This window comes from Enoplosus armatus, chromosome 10, assembly GCF_043641665.1.
Source record: "Enoplosus armatus isolate fEnoArm2 chromosome 10, fEnoArm2.hap1, whole genome shotgun sequence".
Lineage (NCBI taxonomy): Eukaryota > Metazoa > Chordata > Actinopteri > Centrarchiformes > Enoplosidae > Enoplosus > Enoplosus armatus.
In genome coordinates, this window is record NC_092189.1 from 10,919,521 (window position 1) to 10,940,506 (window position 20,986).

Sequence of the window (20,986 nt, forward strand, 5' to 3'; positions counted from 1 at the left end):
TGCTGATATGTGGAGCCTCCACAGAGAAGATTAGCACTCTTATTGACCGCAGTATCATCAAACAGGTGAAGGCCAAAACAAAACTACACTTCATATTTGCAGATTTTATGTTTCCTCACTGTTAATCTGACGCTTGACTGTGTCTTAGGTCTTGGCAAATCTGTTTAGTCGTATATTGTCACATGTGAAAGAGGAGTTGTTCATCTCTGTGTCGTTCCTTCAGGTTTGTCCTTCTTTTTAATAGCAAACCACAAATCATATTAGACACAATATGGTGCAGGATAAATAGTCTGATGTTTGTCAATGTCAGTTTTATCCGGATGGCAGTGCTGTGGATCTCCTGAGCCCTAGCAGACAGGCTCTAAAACTTGTGACACACCAGGTCCTTGGAAGGTGAGTCCAGATGATGACCACTGATATATCAAGGTAGATACAATAAACAACGAATGCATATTGAACACATAATGTAAACCAAATGATTAGCCTTTGTCTTTTTTCTCAGTCTTGTAGGCGGTTTATGTGAGGTGTGTGTGTGTTCAGCAGAAGAAGCCTACACTCTGTATGAAACATGCAGGGAGACACTGAAGGCCAATGCAGGCTCCATTTCCAGCAGGTAGGTCAAATAAAGCTCAGGTCAAAGAAACTCTGGCCATGTAATCACTTAACTGAATTACTCTGAATGGATTAATTACAGTTGTTGATCACTATAAGTGCTTTACTGTCACATGAGTGATCGGATTGTCACGTAGCAGATTTATCTCATTGGGTTGTTGCACACAATGTCATTAAAGCTTCCCTTTCCTGCACTTTATGGATGAATGTGGTAATTGTCTCTACATATTCATGGTTTGTGCTTCCCTCAGATGTAGTTCCCTGTTCTCAGTGGCTGTTGAGTGGAAACTTCATCCAGAGGAGGTGGAGTCAGAGGTGTGCCGCAGCAGACTGCAGCTGTTCAACCTGGCAGGAGGAGCCAGCAGGACTGACCTCAGAGGGTCAGTCATACACTCATGTAGCTATCTACTACATGGGCTGATGTGCATGATATGCTAATGTTCAGCTAAGTGTTAAAGCACTATTCTGACTGTTCAGTCACATATCCTAATAATATCACCAGTCATGCATGACAATCATTCAGGGCTTGTAGTCTATTAGGGTCCTCTTTGTAATTATAAGAGGTAATTATTGGATACCAGATCAAAATCCATTTATTAATAACATATTAACATTTACATTTGCAAACTTAGATTAGTGTAGTTGAAGTATTGTTCATTAACTACTTATTCAGTTTTCCACCTTCAGATGCTCTGCTGCCCTTTCTAAGAAGGTAGGTGGTTGAACTGTCCATTGGGAGACTTCCTGCTCCCTGTTAGAAAAAAAATTGTTGTGAAAAAGTTATGCTGGAGGGGGAAATGTGTTTAAACTGTACCAAAGCATCAACCACAACATATAACCCCTTTGTTCAGTATGCCCTTAAAAGATATTTGAAGCTACAACACGCCTTTTTGACATGTTGCAGGTGTAAATAATAGAATGAATGATGGCTGAATTCATCTGCTCGCTGTCACACTGTCACGGCTAACTGGGACACTTGAACAGAACGGAGCAACTGTTAATGTTATTACACCTGTGCCTTTCCTGCTATGACTATATATACTCTCCAGAGTCAGCCCACTGGTGAAGGTTGTGGACCAAAACCAGGTTGTGGACCAAACCCAATGTGAGGCCACAACAAGCAACAAGCTCCTCCCTTTCCTCCTGAATGATGCTTTAACAGGAAACAGTAGGACGGTCCTCGTCTACTGCATCCACCCTCAAGGTGAGTGGTCCTCTGGGCCCGGCTGCACCGTCTTAACCATGATCCTTTAAGCACAGATATGACTCTCTTTATCTGTCAGGTCTCCAAGATGACGAGACCCTCTCTGCTTTAGCTTTGGCCCAGAAAGCGAGAAGTTTGGTAACTAAGGCCGCTGTTGATCGCTGGTGTCCAAGGGCAACCGAGCAAGAGATCAGAGATAACATCATGGATCTAAGAACTGCAATGATGTCTCAGGGGGGAAATGAAGCTCACAACACCTTAAAGCTGGCAGAGCTGACCCAAAGCCTTCAGGTCATTCATTAGATGAGCCTAATACTTAATAGTGCTTTCTCACCATCTTCTGCAGGGACTAATTGAGTTCATAGCTGAAATACATTCTGTGATCTCTTCAACAGATTGTGAAGAATCAGTCATGGGAGAGGAGGAGGGAAGAGTCAAAGAAGACTAAAGGCAAAACACAGGTTTCTGCCTAAATGTCCTTTAGCAATATGTTAACCAATGATGTGTGTTCCCAGCATGATGAAATGAACACCATGCTTTGCATTGATTTGACAGAGTTGTCAGACCCCATATAGCAACTGGCACAGCGGTGATCATAGAGAGAGTACAGACACGATGACATATTTACAAGATCAGCTGAAACAAGAAATGGAGGAACATATCAGAGGTAATTTGCTGCGGTATGAAAACATTTGTCAACTTTTATATATAGGTACATCAGCAATATTGTGTGTGTTTCTCAGAGGGTAAAGGGAGTGTAGAGAAAGTCCAGGAGAGAGTAGCAAGAATCCAGCATCTGAGGGAGGCTCTCAGAGAGGAGACACTGAAGGACGGAGCTGCTACAGAGAACTCTGACCTCTGTCAGCAAGTAACGCACTCCATCTAACCTCTGCCATTTTAAATATTGTATTGTACACCCATTCATCTGAATGGATAACGTGTTTACAAGGCTTTGTGAATATCCTATTAAACACATAAGTAAGATTTATGTGTGCAAGAGCGGGCAAGCCACACTGAGACATTTATTTTGCCAATTTAATGCTCAGTCTCACTTGGAATACAACAAAGCACAAGAACGGAGGAGGCAACTTAAGGAGGACCACGGGAGATTAATTCAGGAGGAGGTGGAGAAGATGGAGAGAGACTTGGCACAGGAACAGCTACCGGTGAGATAATGAGATACACTGTTGTTTAACATTATTCAGTTTGTGATCTATCTTAGCCGAGGATGCTGAGTCAGTTTAAATTAATGCAAGGCTGGATTTATGGTGGGCAGCGGAAACCACTGCATTTGCAACTTCATTCTGTTATTTCCCTGCATTTTTTATGGTTTCATCCATTCCTCCACTAGACAGAGGGCCCCCAGAGAGAGCTGCTGGTGCTGACCAGAGAGAGGCAGGTCCTGGTGCTGCAGATAGAGGCCCTGCGCGCTGAGGCCCAGCAGGCTGAGCGAGACCTGCAGAATCAGTATCACAGACACCAAACAGAGCTGCACTGTCTAAGAGAAGAGAGTCTACAGGTGGGGGGCTGTTGGAGAACACCGATTCAAATAATTAGAATTAATAATACAGTTTATTACTAGTCTTTCGTTGTTGCCTGTGCTTTTCCAAACACACTTTCCATGCTCTGGAATTGTATGATGATAAGTTCATAAAAGATACAACATATACATGATACATTGGTATGATTCCCCCTCGTGTTCACATTAAATACATTTATATCAATTATAAAATGTGCAATGTGTAATATATTACATATATACAAAAACTGTATTGGCATCTCAAAATTGTTCTCACTTAAAAGGATTACTATATCCCTCTATCATTTAAGATTTATATGAAAATGATCCCATTAAGCATACATAGATGTTTTCAAGAACTGTGGGGGAAATATTTTCAATAATCCTTCTTCTTGCATGTGTCAATATATTCAAACATTTATAATGTTACATACAACGAATGATGTGTATTAATTATGAATTAATTATGATGGTGTGCATAGTGATTGATGTAATGCAGCACTGACACATCACCCCTGGGGGCTTGCTATTGGCTGATTCGGGGCTTGGGGGAGGGCATTTTGGGTAGACATAATTGTAGTCCATATTTTACAACACTTAGGAGTCACTGCAGTCAGCGCTTCAGGATCACACTTTTACTTTCCCAAAACTTTTAGCTAAAAACGTGACAGCAATGAATGCAACAAAAAATAAACTGGATTTGGCAGATTAACACAGGATGTCAGGGACATAGATTCTACAAAAATATAAGGGAAAATAAGTATTTTTAACACAAGCGTGATGCAAAATAACCATCAGTTTGCTCAGTAAAACTACAGCTGCATGACAAAATGTTTACACAGAGAAGCATCTCAGGCTCTTTCCTGCATCACCCTTATGTTTTTCTGTGTTATTTGTTTTACTATCCTCCAGGTGTTCAGAGTGTTTCGTCAGGTAAGTGAGGAGCAGAGGAAGATGTCAGAGGGCAGATACAGAAGTGTGCTGCTGGAGGCTGTGCAGGATGCTGTCTACCTGTCTGCCCAGAACCAGCAGCTGCAGGCCGACAACAAACACCTCTATAAAGGTCAGTGTATGTTCCCTAACCTCTACCAGACTGGCTGTTATATTACAGATTGAACTAACCTCTGAAGCTAAATGTGACAGGAATGTCAAGAGATGAGTCCTCCTCCCACCAGCTTTTAAAAGTGCTTATTTTCTTTTACAGCACTGGGAGAGCTAAAGGATTCTCTAGCTGTGCGAGGTGGTCCTAAGGCTGATCCATTATCCCAACAACAATGAATATATGAACAAAAGATGTTTATGAATCAGTGTGCTTAATGTAAATCATGAGAAATAAAACTGTTCTTGACAATTTATTGACTATCATTAACATGCTGTATAACACTTTGATATTATCTTTGACATTGTCCTTTGTAGAAAATGCAATACAAAAGAAAAAATCACCAAGATAACAATAGCAGCACTCTTCAGAAATGTTTCACTGAAGATATAATAATCCCAACTTGCATTATTATTTGAATGTACTTGCAACAGTGTAACAGAAATTTAAATTAAACTCTAAAATATGATGTAAATTGTCAAATCAGCTGACATGACTTCACACACATAATATGGTATATGGTTACAAATAAAAAATGTGTTGGATTCTGGATGTCAAAGACAGAAAGGCAGATCGATAAAAAGGCAGAAAACAAATCACATCTGAAGCTCAAAAACTAGGAAACAGACATTTAGGTGAACTGTAATGAGTTATTTTTGCGGCATTGCGGTTCGCTTGGTGGAGACTTTACTATCTGTAATAAAGGTAAGCTGCCAGTCCAATCATAGAAACAGGAAGGAGGAAAAAAGGTGTGAGCTGCAGCCCTAAGATGGCCCAAGACAACAGAGCGTTAACCAGCATGGAGCAGGAAATGACAAACAGTCTGGTGATCCCGCTGCCGTGCTTTAGCACCACAGACATCAGGAGTCCGTTAGCTGCCTGCCCTGCTATAATGGCCCAAACCACCCCTGAGTATCCCTCCAGAAAGCTCTTTTCACTCACTACAGAGGAGAAGGAAGAGAGCCCGTTGATGGCCACACCAAACACATAGAGGTAGAGATTCTGCAAGCTGAGGGGCAGCTTCTGGCTCTTCAGCACCCTCTCTGTGTAAACCGCTGCCAGCCCTGAAACACAGCAGTACACAAGCACAAGGAAAAGCCCCCAAGCTGTGATATGAAGCCTGGGACCGTCCCCAGCTTCAGCACTCTCAGGGTCCCCTAGATCCAGGCTGCTGTAGCTGTGGCACACCCCTGCCCCCATGAGGAGCCCCACACCTAACCACTGAGCAGGCCGGAGCCTCTTGCCTAGGCAGAGGGAGTAAAGCAGGGCAGTGGAGGCAATTTTCAGGTTAGAGAGGACCTGGTATGAGCTGGGGTCCATGTAGGCCTGCATGAGAACTACCAGGTTGTTGTTGAGGGCGTAGAGTATGGCAGGGACTGCATAGGGGGCCAAGAGGACTAGATGTGGAGGAGCATGTAAGGCGGATGTAGCCCCAGTTAGAACAAGAGTGGCAAAAGAAATCAGGAGTTTGGTTAACTCAATCATGACAACACATGATGAGGGGTTGAAAGGGACTTGACCGTCTACCTTGGTGAGAGTGATGAGTGGTGCATGAGAGCCATAGATGAGAACCATCAGCCCAAAGAGGACACCCCACTGAATCCTTTTCACCCACTGTCTCCTAATCCTCGCCGGTGAGCTGGGCCCCACGTTCTGGATCACGATCATCGTCAATAATACAAAATAAACACTTAAATTATAACAAATCTGAATGCTAGCTATAGTGCAAAACTCTTCACTTTGACTGTTTAACCAGCTATAAATCTCAACTATTTAAATAAATTAAATACTTAGATGCACTATTCTCAGTATAACTCCGTATATGTATTATGAGCTGAGCAATAAAAAGGAAACATTTGCAGGAATTACTGCCTGTTTTACACATGAGCAATTCAAAATGTAACGGGCTTAGATAAATGCTCCAGGCAGCAGACAAGTTTTGAAATCTGATGGACCAAACATGAAAACCTTGTAGGCACAAAGTCTTACATCTTGTGGTAACATCAAACAGACACAAGTGGAAATGAAACAGAGCAGTATTTAACTGAACACGAAACAAAAATGAAAATAAAAGCCAGTCTTTTACTTTGAGTCCCCAATGAAATTCCAGTTATACCATTATAACCATAGTCCAGTCTACACAGAAATAGTGGAGGCTGATCCGTCACAAGCCGCTGACAAGCCAGCAGCTGCAACTGTATTTCTTCCTCTTGTGCCCGTTATGTCACTGGCAGGACCAACAATCAACCCAAATTACTTTGGTCCTTTTTTCAAGTTGTTCATATAGTCTTTCACCGTCCTTTCAATGTTGGGCACTTGATAGCTCTGTGCCGCATACATGCCAGTGATTGTTCCCATCAGCACTCCCAGGATGGCAGAGGAGCGAAGCTTGGCCACCACATAGCCGGCCAGAAAGCCCTTCAGAAATGGAGATCCCAACAGTGAGCCTCCCTACAAGAGCAAAAGAATACAGACACAACACAGAATAATTGCACCAGGTTGAGTGACAAAGACATTTAAATTAGGATATATATATGTATATATACCTATAACAACTTACCTGAGGAATTCCCACAGAAACTTCATTCTCTACTCGCCTCTGGATTTCCTCCAACTGATTTTTGAGCTGCGTCAGATCTTTCAACTGTTTCAGAGGATCCTAAGATGAAAGCGATGCATCACATTTGTATTAGGAAACAGTATGGCAATCCCAACGTTAATGTAACTGACGATAGCTAAGGTTGCTGTTCAATATAACCCAAAGTTACAGTTAAGTTAGTGACAGACTTTCCCATGGAGAGCTCCTCTAACAAAACAGCGAGTTTTCTCGAAGTTTGCTGGGTTAGCTAACTTAATAGCAACGTAACTTAACGTTAGCCAGCTCAGGGATATATTACTTTAATTTAGAAGCGATCATCGCTCCGGTAACTTAATTTTACAGCCGAAAGGAACGGTGCTGAAAGGAACCGTTTTTTTGGTCCCCCTATAGCAGTGGCTGTCATCAAAAAAAAACACGTGAATTGAACACATTTAAAGCCAGAGCACAGTAACTCACTCACCTTGTCATCCGCCATTTTTGCTCCGTAGGGTGATCAGTGTTTGACTCATAAGCCTGAACCACTATTTTTGTTTCAGCTCGATTAGTCTGGTCTGTATATTATATATAAACCCTCAATTTGTCTTGTAGGAACTGTGCAGTGCCGGATGTAGTTAAAAAATATGGTTGGAACTTGGAGATAGCTCATGGAGACATGTAACCCAAAGAGTACTTGTTTTGTTGTACCTATTGCTGTGTTTATTTAACAATTTTTTCCCTTTGAGTACGCGTTCACTTTTACTGTAAGGCAACACCGAGGGCCTAATAATTAACAAGTATTTCTCAGTAGAAGTAGAGTCTCTGCTCCAGTACTAAATAGCTATATTAAAGATAACTTTGGCATGCAGCATCACTATTATAATTATCTTTGCAAAGATTTATACGTAAATCCACCAACAAAAGGCCTCTTATTGCTGTATTTGGGTCTCCTTGAATACCATTAAATCTTGCACTAATAAGAAAACTATAGACTGTAAATGAGTGTGTATCTTTTAATTTGTCTCATTATGTTCTGTTGTTTTATTTGTTATTATTGTTACTATATCATTTTTAACTTGCTTATTTTAACATTATTCCTATTTCCTTTGTACTGTGCTGTTTACTCCACTCTGCCAAGACATTTTGTTCTTAGGATTGTGCATCTTTATTCAATTAAGAGTTAAATAAGGTTGAGAAGCATTAAATCTGTATTCTTATAGGCTTGGCTTTATGCCACATAACCACTATTCCTACTTGTCATGTTACACCACTTATGTAGTACTTTTGATGGCACTTAAACTGTGTAAACTGCGCCTCCTTGTGGCCACAACCTGCACTCTGAAGGTCTATGGGACGCACGCGTTGCTTTCACGTGTCAAAAACGTCTTCGGTGATTGGCCCGCACTTGTTTATTCCGGCATATGATTGGTTGAAGACCATAGCAACAAACCGCCATGTTTTTTTACGAGTCGACTAGAAACGAAGCTACTTTGCAGATATTCATTCACCGCAAATCCTTGATATAATATGAAGCATAGACAAACCTCATCGTTATTTACCGTCGGCACAGTGCCGGACTTTTTCGGCGACTTCTAGAGGTTGTTCAGAGCAGTTTGTAGAGCCTCAGGCCATCGTAGGTAAGGCTTCAATAAGACGGCATTTCATTGGATAACTCATTGCCTGTTTGGGCAGTATAAACACATGCCATTAAACCTACTTTTAAAGCAGGGAAGGACCAGTGTTTGTCGCATGTTAGCGCTTTATTAGTCTCCCTAAGAGCCCTGTGCATGATAAGTTTCCATGATATTTTATATTGACTAAGATACAGTAGAGCTATATTCTCACTGCATGAAGTACCAGCCATAGTCTCACTGTCCTACTTTCTGTTTCTTTTATTAGACTGTATTTACCTCTCATCAGCTGAGATATAGCTACCCACTGAGCTATAATAAACTTCAGATACCCAGTGCGCACAGAAGAGGGACGCTACACAAACATGTTCAACTGCTGAAACACTGTATCGTTTACAAATTATTGTAATGTTAATGTAATTAGGTGTTAAAAGCACAATATTATGCAAAGTAATAAACATTTAATGCTCTTTTTTCCTCAATGAACCTTTCTTTGGCTAAAACTAATGCAATCTGATACAATTTCCCTGCAATAAACCCTACCACCATGAAGGTTCAAACATGAACAACAATCTAATCTCATGCTGTTTTTCAAGTTGGCCCTTGATCTTTGGAAATCATGGAGAAAGTGGAGGTGTTTGAGGTTGTAAAGGTGACAGAGGAGGTGGAAAGCTGCTACAACCAAGTGGAGGTGACTACTCCGAAAAAGAGGAAGAGCAAAGCTCAAGAAGACAGTGTTGAGAAACCTAAGAAGCCTAGGTAATGTACATAGCCCGTAGGACACGGCTATTGAAATATCATAGCACTAAGTATGGCTAAAAATCAAATGTGTCTCTCCCATTGTCATGCACTGATTGTAAATGTGGAATCTGTCTGTTTCAGGTCTGCCTACCTGTTATACTACTTTGATGTTCACCAGATTATGCAACAGGAAATCCCTAATCTGCCACAGTCGGAAATCAACAAGCGTATCAGTGAGAGCTGGAAAAGGCTCAGCGTGGCTGAGAAAGCCTACTATCTGGAGAAGGCCAAGTCCGAGAAGGAGGGCATAGACACTGTAAGCTACATCCTCAACTTTTTTATATAAGAAAACAAGTGGATCTGAGCATCTATGGAGCCTTTTGTTTCACTGATCAGAATACAACATACTCATGTAACAAACATAATAATAATCTGTTATGTTCTGAAGGAAATGTGATCTAAACACTTAATTAGATATCTTTTCATGGTCAGAATATCTAAAATGCTTTTGTGTGGGTTAAATGATATTTACTAGTTCGCTGGAGAATCTGAATCATGGTTGATGCCAAGTAATACTCAGCTGACACAACTAGCTTTAAACAATGATCAAAAGTACAAAATGAGTTACAGAAAAGTCTGTGTTAAGCTGTTTAATTAATTCTAATAACTGCAGGGATAGTAATGTATATTCTGACAGAACTGTTGCGTCAGCAGAACCTGCAGCAGTAAATTAATGACAGTGGCAAGCAGTCAACCCAAGCCAATCTCATTAAAAGGTTTGCCCATGATGGAGTGCATGATTTGGTGTAGGCTGTTAAGTATATCAGAGCCCTTCTTTATGATTACGCACTGCCGAGCACTCATGTCATCATCTGGATTGATTTCATTTTGTAATAAATACTTTTGGCTCATGTAACTACAGATAAAGTCAGACTGAAGTGACCCATTAACATCAAGTATCAGAGCAGAGATAAAGCAGCTTTTTCCTGCTTTATCTCGGCAGTGGCCTAATTCACTGGTGTCTAGTGTAATGTCAAAATTATTGTATGGATAGCATTGGCCAGGAATGCAGCGAAAGTTTTGTACAATTTCCCCCCGGGGATCAATAAAGTATTTCTGATTCTGATTCTGATTCGGACAATCTTCTCGATTGTGCTTTTCCCTCAGTCGTCTCTCAGCCCCTCCAAAGACCTGCCAGGCTTCCGCAAAATCCTTCCCAGAGCCAGTTACTTCCTCCTGGCTAAAGGCTGCTCCTCAAATCACCCGCTGGGAGGCTCTCAGCCAGAGGTGACCATCGAGTCTCTGGACTCTCCAGTGGAGGGAAGCCTGCCTTCTGTCTCTCTTACCCAAGAGCCCCAGTTCACACCTCTTGGGTTGGCCGGTGAGGTGGAACTCTCCGAGCAGCCCGTCATTGTTGATGACATAACAGAGGAAACGGCGGTGGTGTCTCATCCCACGGCCCCCGTAGGAATCCCACCCTCCTCTTCCTCCTCTGTGTCATCCAATGCCCCGGCTTCCACAGACGCCCATGTCTCACAGGGCTCTGTGGACCTTACAGCAAAGGGGGTCACGCTGAAAGGAAATGAGACAAGAGTTGCTGGTAGTGGCTATGGTGGGGTGATGGTGCAGCAGATACAGGGGGAAAGTACACAGATGGTTGCCATCATACCCGCTCAGGTGAGACTTAATGTCCTTCTACCAGCTAGTAGAATGAGCTTCATTTATTCAAGGATTATTAGGTTTTGATAGTTAAACATCTATGTAGCTCACATTTTTAATCACAAAAAAGTTTTGTACCTAATGCAGTGAGCTGATTTGTCCCTCACTTCAGAACCTGCTGGAGCCGAAGTCTCTGGGAGGTGTCAGCTCTGTGGGTCCAGTGATGATGGTCTCTGTAGGAGCCAGCATAGAGCAAAGTGCCAAACCTTCATATAAAATGGTAAGCACACACATTATTCATCCGCCTTATAAATGTCATTAGTGAAATTGGCAAGCATAGAGTCTGCACATAGACAAAGTAAATCATCATTATTTAGATTTAAGACATTGGATGATTGGGGCTGCTAATAGCAGTTGAACTTCCATGTTTTCCTCTTTTTTTGCAGTCGGTGAAGACATACACCAGGAGAGGTCGAGGGAGGTGTCTAAATCCTGGATGTTCATTCGTGTATGTCACCCGCCACAAGCCGCCGACGTGCCCTGAATGTGGGAGCCACTTGGGCGGAAAATGGATACCTGCTGTAAGTGTCAAGCAATAACTGCACAAACAGTAAGGGATGTTCAGTCTTATATGAACATCCGGGAGTAGTACAATGATTCAAGACGGTTTAACTTTGGCTGCGTTTACATATCAGGCCAAGAAGACACAAGACAAAGAAGCTGCATCCAAGCAATTGCCACAGAAAGCTGAAACCAAGTCTAATGAAAGCTGCCAACCCACTCCTCCCCCTGCTCAGGAGGGGAATGTTGATGTCAGTAAAACAAATTCCACTGGGGGCAAAAAAGGAGCGCGAGTTCAACGGTGCTCCAGAAAGCAGCATGCAGTTGCAGCTGGAAGGCCACCAGAGGGCAGCAGCACCAAGGAGCAGGAACAAACAAAGTGAGCGTCCATGAAGTTTCAATGCCACAATCTGAGATTGGTGTACAGTCAGCCTCCGTTTGAATATTAAGGATGTTCTGTTTGCTAGAACATGCTTGATATTCATACAGGGGCCAATAGCATGTGGACCATGTGATTGGTGCATTAATGCTGATTTTAAGTGCAGTAGATATGTATACATAACTTGGGCTTGCTATATGTGTGATAAATAGTTAAATATTCTAAGTTTCTAAATGTACTTTGCAGTAAATATGTTTATTTGAAGGGCTGAACTGTAGAAAAGTGTAAGATGGATTATAATGGTGTGTGTGTGTGTTGATATAGCAGCTGTTTCTGTTACAGGTTTTGATAATAGTATCTCACTTGGCATTTTTTCCCTCTGTCGTTGAGTAGACAGTTGAAAGACAGTCTTGAGGGCACGACAGTCCAAGGTCAAGACAGGAGCAATGCCGCTGTTCAGAAGAGGCCCGTGAGACCCATCCTTCCTGCCTACTATAATACTGGTGAGACAAAACATACAGCACCATATTCTGTTGTCCATGTTAAAGTAAACTGTTACCATATGGATTCACATGTTGGCTTGTGTTTGTGTTGCGAGGCCGTGCTGTGTTTCAGATTATAACTGTCCCACCTGACAAAGGAAAGTTTCCAAGTGCAAACAACAATAAATCATTCACTGGTATTGTGCATCATTTGATTTCTAATTATACTTTTCAAAATGTAATCTTTCAGATTGTAGTTCAGATACAGTTTTATTGTATGTTCATCTAGTGCTTATTATTATACAGCCTACCTTTACTGTACAAGTGAGGATATGATGTGTCAATATAAGTGACTGTACTTTCTGAGGTTTCTGCTCTCAGCTGATGTGGTTGTTTTCTAACCTCAGTGCCTCGAGAGAGTTTCTCAGGTCTCAAACCCAGCACTTTAAAGCAGCTCGGTCAGACGGTTCCAACGACCACAGCCAAGCAGGTTAACACACACACAAACACTTAGAAACACACACAAATAGAAACAGCAGGGGTGCAGATTTGGTCCAATAACCTCACTTTCTGCACGTCTTTCTGTAGGATTCTTCTGTCCCAACAGATGGAAGTCAGCATGTGTCCTCACTGGCTGACAGGAGAGTGAATGTCCTCTCAGTCGTGCCTTTCAAACAACACACCGTTTCCAGCTTTGTCAGTATACTTCTATTCTCTGTGAAATCATTTTTTATTTTTCCTTTCAAATGTAAATTTGTTTCTGGATATCCTTTGTTCCTTGATTTATGGGTCTTGCTCTTCTTCATTCTTTTAGGATTTGGGACTGTCCACTGCCCGAGGAAGGGGTCGGTGTAAGAATCCGTCTTGTGACTATATGTATAAGAACAGACACAAACCTGCCGTGTGCCCTAAATGTGGCTGCGAGTTGACCCAGAAGAACGCCAAGGGAACAAAGGTGAACGCTTACGTCCTCCAGATTATTCTCAAGTGAAGATACTGTAGGATTAGTTTCCAGCTGTATCTTTTAACCCTCGACCCCCTTTATGAGTCTCAGCACAAGCTTGGACCCCTGAGCAGTTGCTTCTTAGCATTCATAAATCTACACTTAAGACTGATGACAACAGGCCTTTTATGTGAAGTCATTTATCTTTGCAGTTTTCTCTCCAAGGCTTTCAAGCGAGCAGAACTGCTGTCATGTTTTATATCCTTCACACCCTCTTTGTGCAATTCTATTTATGTGTATTTTGTTTGTCTTAATTGCATTTTGTAGTTCTGTTAGGATTTTACTTCTGAATCTTTTTTCCTTTTCATATTTATTCTTTGCTGTAGCAATGCATCACTTTTACTTTATTGATCGTTCAAGCTAACCTCTGGCCTCAAAACTCCCTTTTCTATTGTTTAATGTGGATAAATTGCTCTTCTTTCTTTCTTTCTTTCTTTCTTTTTTCTTTTCTCAGTCTGGGACCCTGCTGGATCCGTACCAGACCCTGAGTCCTGCTCAGAAGGACATCCAGCGCCAAAACACCCTGCAGTTACTGCACCGTTCCTTGCAGATTCCTGAGAGTGAGACTGAGCTCCAGGAAACGTTGACTCTCATCCAGGAGCTCAACAGTCTCCAGATTGTCTTGGTTCAACCAGGAGACCAGGAGCACGAGGGCAGCGTAGAGACAGAGACGCTGGTCGAGTCAGGGTGGCCTCAGTTCTATGAATCAGCAGCTACTCACTGTGGACTGTGCAACTACCCTCTCTTCAAAGGAAGTCAGAGGTGAGAAGATTGTTGATGTTTCTTGATAGCTTCCTTTTTTGGCTCCCTGGCTTCCCCTCGTTCTTCTAACTATCTTGCGTCTGGTTTTATTACATCAGTACTGGCATGGTGTGTTGTGGTTGTTATGTCTTGTTCCCTAATGTATGCTCTCGTGTGTGTGCTTGTACATCCCAGTACTGTTGCAGGACAAGAGGACTGCTGGCTGCTCACTGAAACACTGATCCAGACAGCCTCGCTCCAGCTCAAGGTGTGTCTCAACGTTCAGTGTCTGGCTCTGCACAGCTTCACTGACCTGCATCCAGGTAAACAGCACCACTTGTACATTGTTCAACTACTTGTCATCAAGCGTCAAAGCTGAGCAGATTTTCCCCACTCATGGTTCATTGTCCGCTATTATGTAGTGAGAAGCGACTCGGTACATTTGTCCACACAGAATAACTCAAACACAACAGATCAGATTATGGGTGTAACTCTGGGAATAATGTATATCACAGCTGTTTCATAATTACACTGATTGCACTGATTGATGGTGGCTGCTGAAATGTTGCTGATTAGACTTTTCCTCAATTACAGTCATTATTCAGCTGATTGGCCAAAAGCCTGTCCTGCTTCTCACATTCACTGTGGATACTGATAGTGGCCATTCTTCTGGAGGCGGAGTAGACTTTACAAACTCTTTGTTGAGGAGATCAAAGTGAGCATTAAAAAGCTCATCTGGCGACGTGGCCTCACACATGATGGATCCCTTGCCACGTGTCTTTGGTGTTGTTGGTGTCGTGTCTCTCCAGTCTCTCTTGATGTCTCCACTTTGCCTCCTTGATGCCAGCTTTCAGTTTCGCTCAAGCGGTGTTGTGTGCTTTCTTATCACTTTAACCGAAAGGCAGCTTTTTTGGCTCTGGATAAGGGCACGCACCTCTCCATTCATGTTGTATGAGAGTGTTGATGAATATAGAGGTTTTCTGTTGCTTAGTATAAGAAACACTAAATAGTTATTGGCTAGCTTTTCATACTGTTTTGTTTTGTTTGTGGGCAGAATACCGCAGTTAGACAATATTTTGCTCCTGTATTCATGGTAACAGCAAAGCTCAGTCACAGTTTATCAAGTGCATATAAACCACTTGTCCTGAGGAAGATTTATTTTTGGAAACTGTGGTACAGCCTGGAGCCAGCTTCCTCTGTGAATTAATTCACTTTTTTTTATAGGTTTGTTCAACATTGGGAACAGACTGCTGGTTAGTATCGACCTTTTCCTGAAGATCAGGGCCAGCATCAAACTGGGCCAACTGCCCTCTCAGGCAACCAGGACCATACTAGACCACGTGCCCAACCACCCTGGTAAACACTGCATTCAACTCTGCATACATGAATTCTGCAAGTGTGCATTTTGAACATTTGCAATCTTGTATCTTCTCTCTTTCACAGTATGTTTTCTATGAATTTCACTGTGTTTTCCTCTTTTGCCTCAGTCCACACTCTGAGTCCAGAGCAGTTATCTCAAATTCAAGAGCTTCTCCTGAGTGGCTACTGGGCCTTTGAGTGTCTGACAGTGCGTGATTACAACGATATGATCTGCGGCGTTTGTGGTGTTGCTCCCAAATTGGAGATTGCAGAGCGATACACAAGCAACGTACTGGAGCTGAAGAATGTGGAGGTGAAACATTGAACAGTGAACATGGATTAAAGCTGTTTAGCAGGGACAGTGTCATACGGTGGTATTCCACATGTAAAGCTAGAGAAAGTTAGCTTGTGGAGATGTTAGGTTTGTGTGTTTTGCTTACATGCTCTATACTGCAGTGACCTGTCCACTTGCTTACACACATTTCATTCTGCCCACAGTTCACCTGGCCTGAGGTTTCAGTCTCAGATGAGGTACACGTGGATGACTTCTGGCTGACCATGGAAAGTGAGGCTATCGAGCAAGCGACTTTCCCCACTGACATCCCTATCACGCGGGTGGATGCTTCTATCATCGCGCCCTTCATTCCCCCACTGATGAGGAGTCCTACTGCCCTCAACACGGAGAAGGACAAGGTCCTGTCGCACACACAGCAGCCCTCAGGTACCGGATTCTTGTAAACGACCTGCTGTATCTTTTATACGCATTAATTCTGCCGAGATCTTCAGTGGGAGAAAATAGCTTTCTTTCTCTCCATGAGGTGTTATACACTGCGTGCACAATTATTAGGCAAGTGAGTATCTTGACCTTATCATCATTTTCATGCATATTTTCCAACTCCAAGCTATATAAACTTGAATGCTAATTGGATTTAAGCATTATCAGGTGATGTGTATTTGTGTAATGAGGGAGGGTGTGACCTAAAGTGATTGACACCCTATACCAAGGTGTGCATAATTATTAGGCAGCTTCTTTACCTCAGACAAAATGGGCCAAAAAAGAGATTTAACAGACTCTGAAAAGTCAAAAATTGTAAAATGCCTTTCAGAGGGATGCAGCACTCTTGAAGTAGCTAAGCTATTGAGGCGTGATCACCGAACAATCAAACGTTTTGTTGCAAATAGTCAACAGGGTCGCAAGAAACGTGTGGAGAAAAGATCATCAACAGATCAAGAAACTAACAGACTCCATGGATGGAAGGCTCATGACAGTTACTGAAAAGAAGGGTGGCTATATTGGTCACTGAATATTTGTTGAAATTTCAGAAGTGTTTATTTGTACATTTCGAGTTGTTTATTTGTTATTCTTACTCTAATAAATGAAAATAAACAAGTGAGATGGGAAATTTTTAGTTTTTCATTTAGTTGCATAATAATTCTGCACACTAATAGTTGCCTAATAATTGTGCACACATAGACATTCTCCTGAGAAAGCCAAAACTCATTTGTCCTTTGTTAAATACTCAGGTTTGAGGTTTATTAACAATTTGGATTGACTGAGAGCACTGTATTTGTTCAAAAATAAAATTAATCCTCAGGAATACAACTTGCCTAATAATTGTGCACGCAGTGTATTTATACAGATGTGGCTTCATAGAGAGTGAGGTGGAAAAACATAATTACATTCAAAGGGATTATATGCTTTGTTTGTTATGGGTAGATAAAAGTCCTATAATGATGGCAATTTCATGCAAGGATTCCAGCTTCAACTAATTCGATGTTAGTGTTACGTGTTAAGTTATTTGCCCCTGCAGTATTGATTTACATTATATAATGAATTCTATGAGCAGCTCTATTCATATTTTTATTCATAACTGGGATTGCTCATGTGGACTAAAAAAAACGTGTTTATAAGAGAATGGGTTTTCATCACCTGTTTTAGGAGATCCATCAGTTTTGGTGCGCCTCATTCATGATGGTGAGCTGAGACTCGACAAGATTGAAGACCACAGTGAGGACGAGCTGAGAACAATGCTGGAACGCTGCGGGGCAAGCATCACCCCAGGCTCCACCAAGGTCTGTGTGTGTGTGTGTGTGTGTGTGTGTGTGTGCGTGTGTGTGTGTGTGTGTGTGTGTGTGTGTGCGTGTGCGCGCAAGTGTGTGTGTGTGTGTGTGTGTGTGTGTGTGTGTGTGTGTGTGCGTGTGTGTGAGAGAAACACTGTTGTATGTTAATGACTGGAAGTAAACATGTTAACTGTAAAATACTAGCAAGGATACGAATATTACTGTGTGAGTAAGTACACTAATCATGTGATTGGTTCTTGGTCTGAAGAACAGGAATCCACCCACACACACACACACACACACACACCCTGGGACTGACTTTAATGTCTTGCTCAAGGGTATTTCAGCAAGTGGGTTTGCTTGCTATTATGGGAGCTTTAATTTTAAAGGCTATTCATCACTCTTTCTGTGTTCATCTTATCTCTGCTGGTGTACTCATATCTGTGTGGGAGTTTGTTTAAAGAAAAGCCTCTTTTCTGCCTTCCTCTGTGTTAGAATGAGCTGCTGGCCTCCCTCATCTCCTTGTACACATTGGTTCATAGTGGCCTCTCCACGACCTCACAGCCCCCTCCACACCTCACTGCTGGCAAGCTGTCCAAGGTCTGCCCCCACAAGGTAAACAGCAGCTATGTCTTTCTTTTAATTGGCCACCTGGTCATGTTTTAATCAGTCATTTTAAACAGGTAGATTCAGTCCATCATGTTCTCTCAAATCCTCACAAATGTAAAAATCAGTCATGTATGAAAAGAAAATTGTGTATGTTAGATAATCACAGTTGCAATTGAAACTCAGATGTTCCCTGTATGTTTGTTTTGCATTACTTCTCTCCTGTACCTGTGTCCAGGTGGTGTGCGGCTCCAAGTACTTGGTGAGAGGAGAGACGGCTCGGGACCACGTAGACCTGCTGCTGTCCTCTCGCTACTGGCCCCCAGTCTACGTTAGTGACTGTGCCCGTCAGGTGGCGCTCTGTGCTGACATGCAGTACCCAGAACTGGCAACCCAGATGTGGGGCAGGAACCAAGGCTGCTTCTCTGACCCTTTCGAAAAGCCAGAGGTGAGTGATTAAAATTAAATCCATTATTTTTTAAGAAGCTCACATGTGTGCTGGTTAAAATTCTAACAAATCAAAGGCCCAATCAGTATTTTTTGATCATAGAAATTAGAAAGTATAGTCACATGAATGAGTGAAGAGGGACTTAAAAATTTTGTTTAGTATTAGTTATGTAAAACAAAAAAATGGTAACTTTAGTGGTCATTCAGAGTTAACTCTGTCAATTCAGCTCGATCAGTTCGGTTTCAATCTTGTTTTCAGAATTTCGGTGCTTGGGCTTTTGTATACAGCATACTAAATCACAGATTAAACCTGTAATACAGCACATCTACTTGTATCAAGAAAACTGGATGTCCCATAACCTCTCCCCTTTGTTCTTTAGTTTGTGTCATGTGCTGAGCTACAAGACCTGCCGTACAGCGCTGACCTGTCGTTAGTAGCGGAGAACCAGCAGGTCCACCCCATCACCAAATCATCTTGTTGCTGGCTGGTTCATCCTCCTGCAGCAGCCCAGGAGCCTCCTGCTCTTCCTTCAGAGCACCACTCGATGTTCCTCTGCAGAGATCTGGAGCCCTACATCAGCCTGATGGCGGAGCTGGAGAAAGAGAAGGAAGAGGAGGATGACAAAGGGGCAGAACAGAAAGAAGAGACGGACAAAGCTGTGAATGACTCCACAGAGAAATCGGAGGACTGTTCCTCTGTAAGCCGTGTGCGGCGACAACCTGTGGCTTTCAACAACACAGCTTATTACTACCTTTACAACCGTCTGGTGGATTTCCTCACCAGCAGAGACATTGTGAGCCAGCAGATCAACCAAGTGGTGAAGGCCTGCCAACCTGGGGAGGTGGTGATCAGGGATGCTCTGTACCGACTGGGAGTGGCACAGATCAACACAGAGAAAGAGGAAGATGAAGGAAGTGGGATGGAGGGACTGACACAAGAGGGAGGGACAGAGACATATGAGGTTGTGCTTCCTGAATAAAAATGCTGAGGATGGACAACCAACAGGCAGGCAGAGGGATGGACTGAATGTAAAGATGGCTGCAGCACAAGAGAGACAGCCACAAGGAATAAGCTGGTACCATGAGGAGAGACGCAGGTGCCGCCAGAAGGATCCACGAGTTTGGAAGCAATAGGGAAGCAGAATAAGATGGAGAGTAGTTTATTCTTAATGTGGAGGACTAGCCTGTACATACAATAACACATTTACTCAGCTATACATTGCTGTCAGGTTTTACTGATGTGAGGAAATAGGCTGAATATGGATCAAGTGGGTTGAATTCCGCAGAAATTGACCTTTTATTGCAGGTATTGAGAAGAATGCAGAGTAGTCAGTAGTGTTTACTGTGAAGATACTAAATAAAAGTTCAGATTACAGGTTACAAAGTCGTTTTTTTAACCATCTCTAACTACAGTAACAGTCAAGATGATGAAGACCGAATGTGAATGACCATTGCAAATGACTCAAAGAATGTAACAATATTTTACTTTTTACCAATATGGTGCCAAGAGTTAAAAAGAAGTGAAAGTGATCTAAGATAGAGTCCTAAATCTAATTCAGTGCTTTCCTGTGACTGAAAGAATGTAAACAGGATTTTAATAACTCAGCTACTTCAAGCCTGAATGTAGGTATTTAATAGTAATAGTAATATTTTATGGTATGTTGTATTTATTTCCCTTTTTATGTCCAGAGACATTTCTGCTTTTACGTTTTACACTCTTACCTCTCACCTGCCACTTGTTGCCTTTTGGACTGATGTTTGCTTTTGAATAGTGATGATAAGATGTGTATCTGTCGATTGTACTGAATCATAATGTGGTGATGGATCTTGTGACTTTATTGTGGATTACATTTTCTCCTCAATGGAAATCCACTCAAGGCCATATACAATCGGTTGTCTTAATGCCTGTCAACCAATCAGCCTTTGAGAGTAACCTGAAGATATTTAGTAGATCTGCCTGCATGAAGTCCTTCAGAGAGATTCCTTTTTCATAAATGCTTTGCTTAGCAAGTAATATTAATGATGGGCTATCAAGACTTTCACGAGGCATTGAGTCTGAGTTGTTTTTGAGAAAATGGGTTCATTTGCAGACTTCAAGTGTTTAATAGGGACACCTGTAGGTCAAAAGACATCACAGCTGCCAAGTATATTGTGTAGATAAAGAAACTAGTTATTAAAAAAAGTTGAACCAATTACGTCCTGTAAATTTAAACTGTTGATGCAACAATAAATATAAACAAATTAATGATTTTGCAGTTCTGGTCCACGTCATTGTGGTAAAATGTTCAAACTGTCAAAAAAAAACAT

At 42.0% G+C, this 20,986-nt stretch overlaps 3 protein-coding genes across 3 annotated transcripts; 1 reads left to right on the forward strand and 2 right to left on the reverse strand.

The window, feature by feature from the left end:
- Positions 1–4,785: 4,785 nt before the first annotated feature.
- On the reverse strand, positions 4,786–6,102 carry LOC139291606 (probable UDP-sugar transporter protein SLC35A4). The gene has a single exon (XM_070913691.1). The coding sequence runs from the start codon at positions 6,100–6,102 to the stop codon at positions 5,125–5,127; it is 978 nt and encodes a 325-aa protein (XP_070769792.1). The 3' UTR covers positions 4,786–5,124.
- Positions 6,103–6,315: 213 nt separating this feature from the next.
- Positions 6,316–7,515, reverse strand: LOC139291623 (SLC35A4 upstream open reading frame protein-like). Its single transcript, XM_070913721.1, has 3 exons — positions 7,494–7,515; positions 6,995–7,093; positions 6,316–6,885 (listed from the first exon to the last, which is right to left on the reverse strand). Exons 1-3 carry the CDS (start codon positions 7,506–7,508, stop codon positions 6,688–6,690), a joined length of 312 nt encoding a protein of 103 aa, XP_070769822.1. The 5' UTR covers positions 7,509–7,515; the 3' UTR covers positions 6,316–6,687.
- Positions 7,516–9,244: 1,729 nt separating this feature from the next.
- On the forward strand, positions 9,245–20,074 carry hmgxb3 (HMG box domain containing 3). Its single transcript, XM_070913407.1, has 20 exons — positions 9,245–9,399; positions 9,523–9,697; positions 10,549–11,058; positions 11,213–11,320; positions 11,487–11,621; positions 11,736–11,980; positions 12,374–12,483; positions 12,579–12,659; positions 12,870–12,952; positions 13,051–13,158; positions 13,277–13,417; positions 13,920–14,227; positions 14,402–14,529; positions 15,431–15,562; positions 15,694–15,878; positions 16,064–16,286; positions 17,505–17,638; positions 18,122–18,241; positions 18,471–18,680; positions 19,060–20,074. Exons 1-20 carry the CDS (start codon positions 9,260–9,262, stop codon positions 19,657–19,659), a joined length of 3,876 nt encoding a protein of 1,291 aa, XP_070769508.1. The 5' UTR covers positions 9,245–9,259; the 3' UTR covers positions 19,660–20,074.
- The last annotated feature ends 912 nt before the right edge of the window (positions 20,075–20,986 follow it).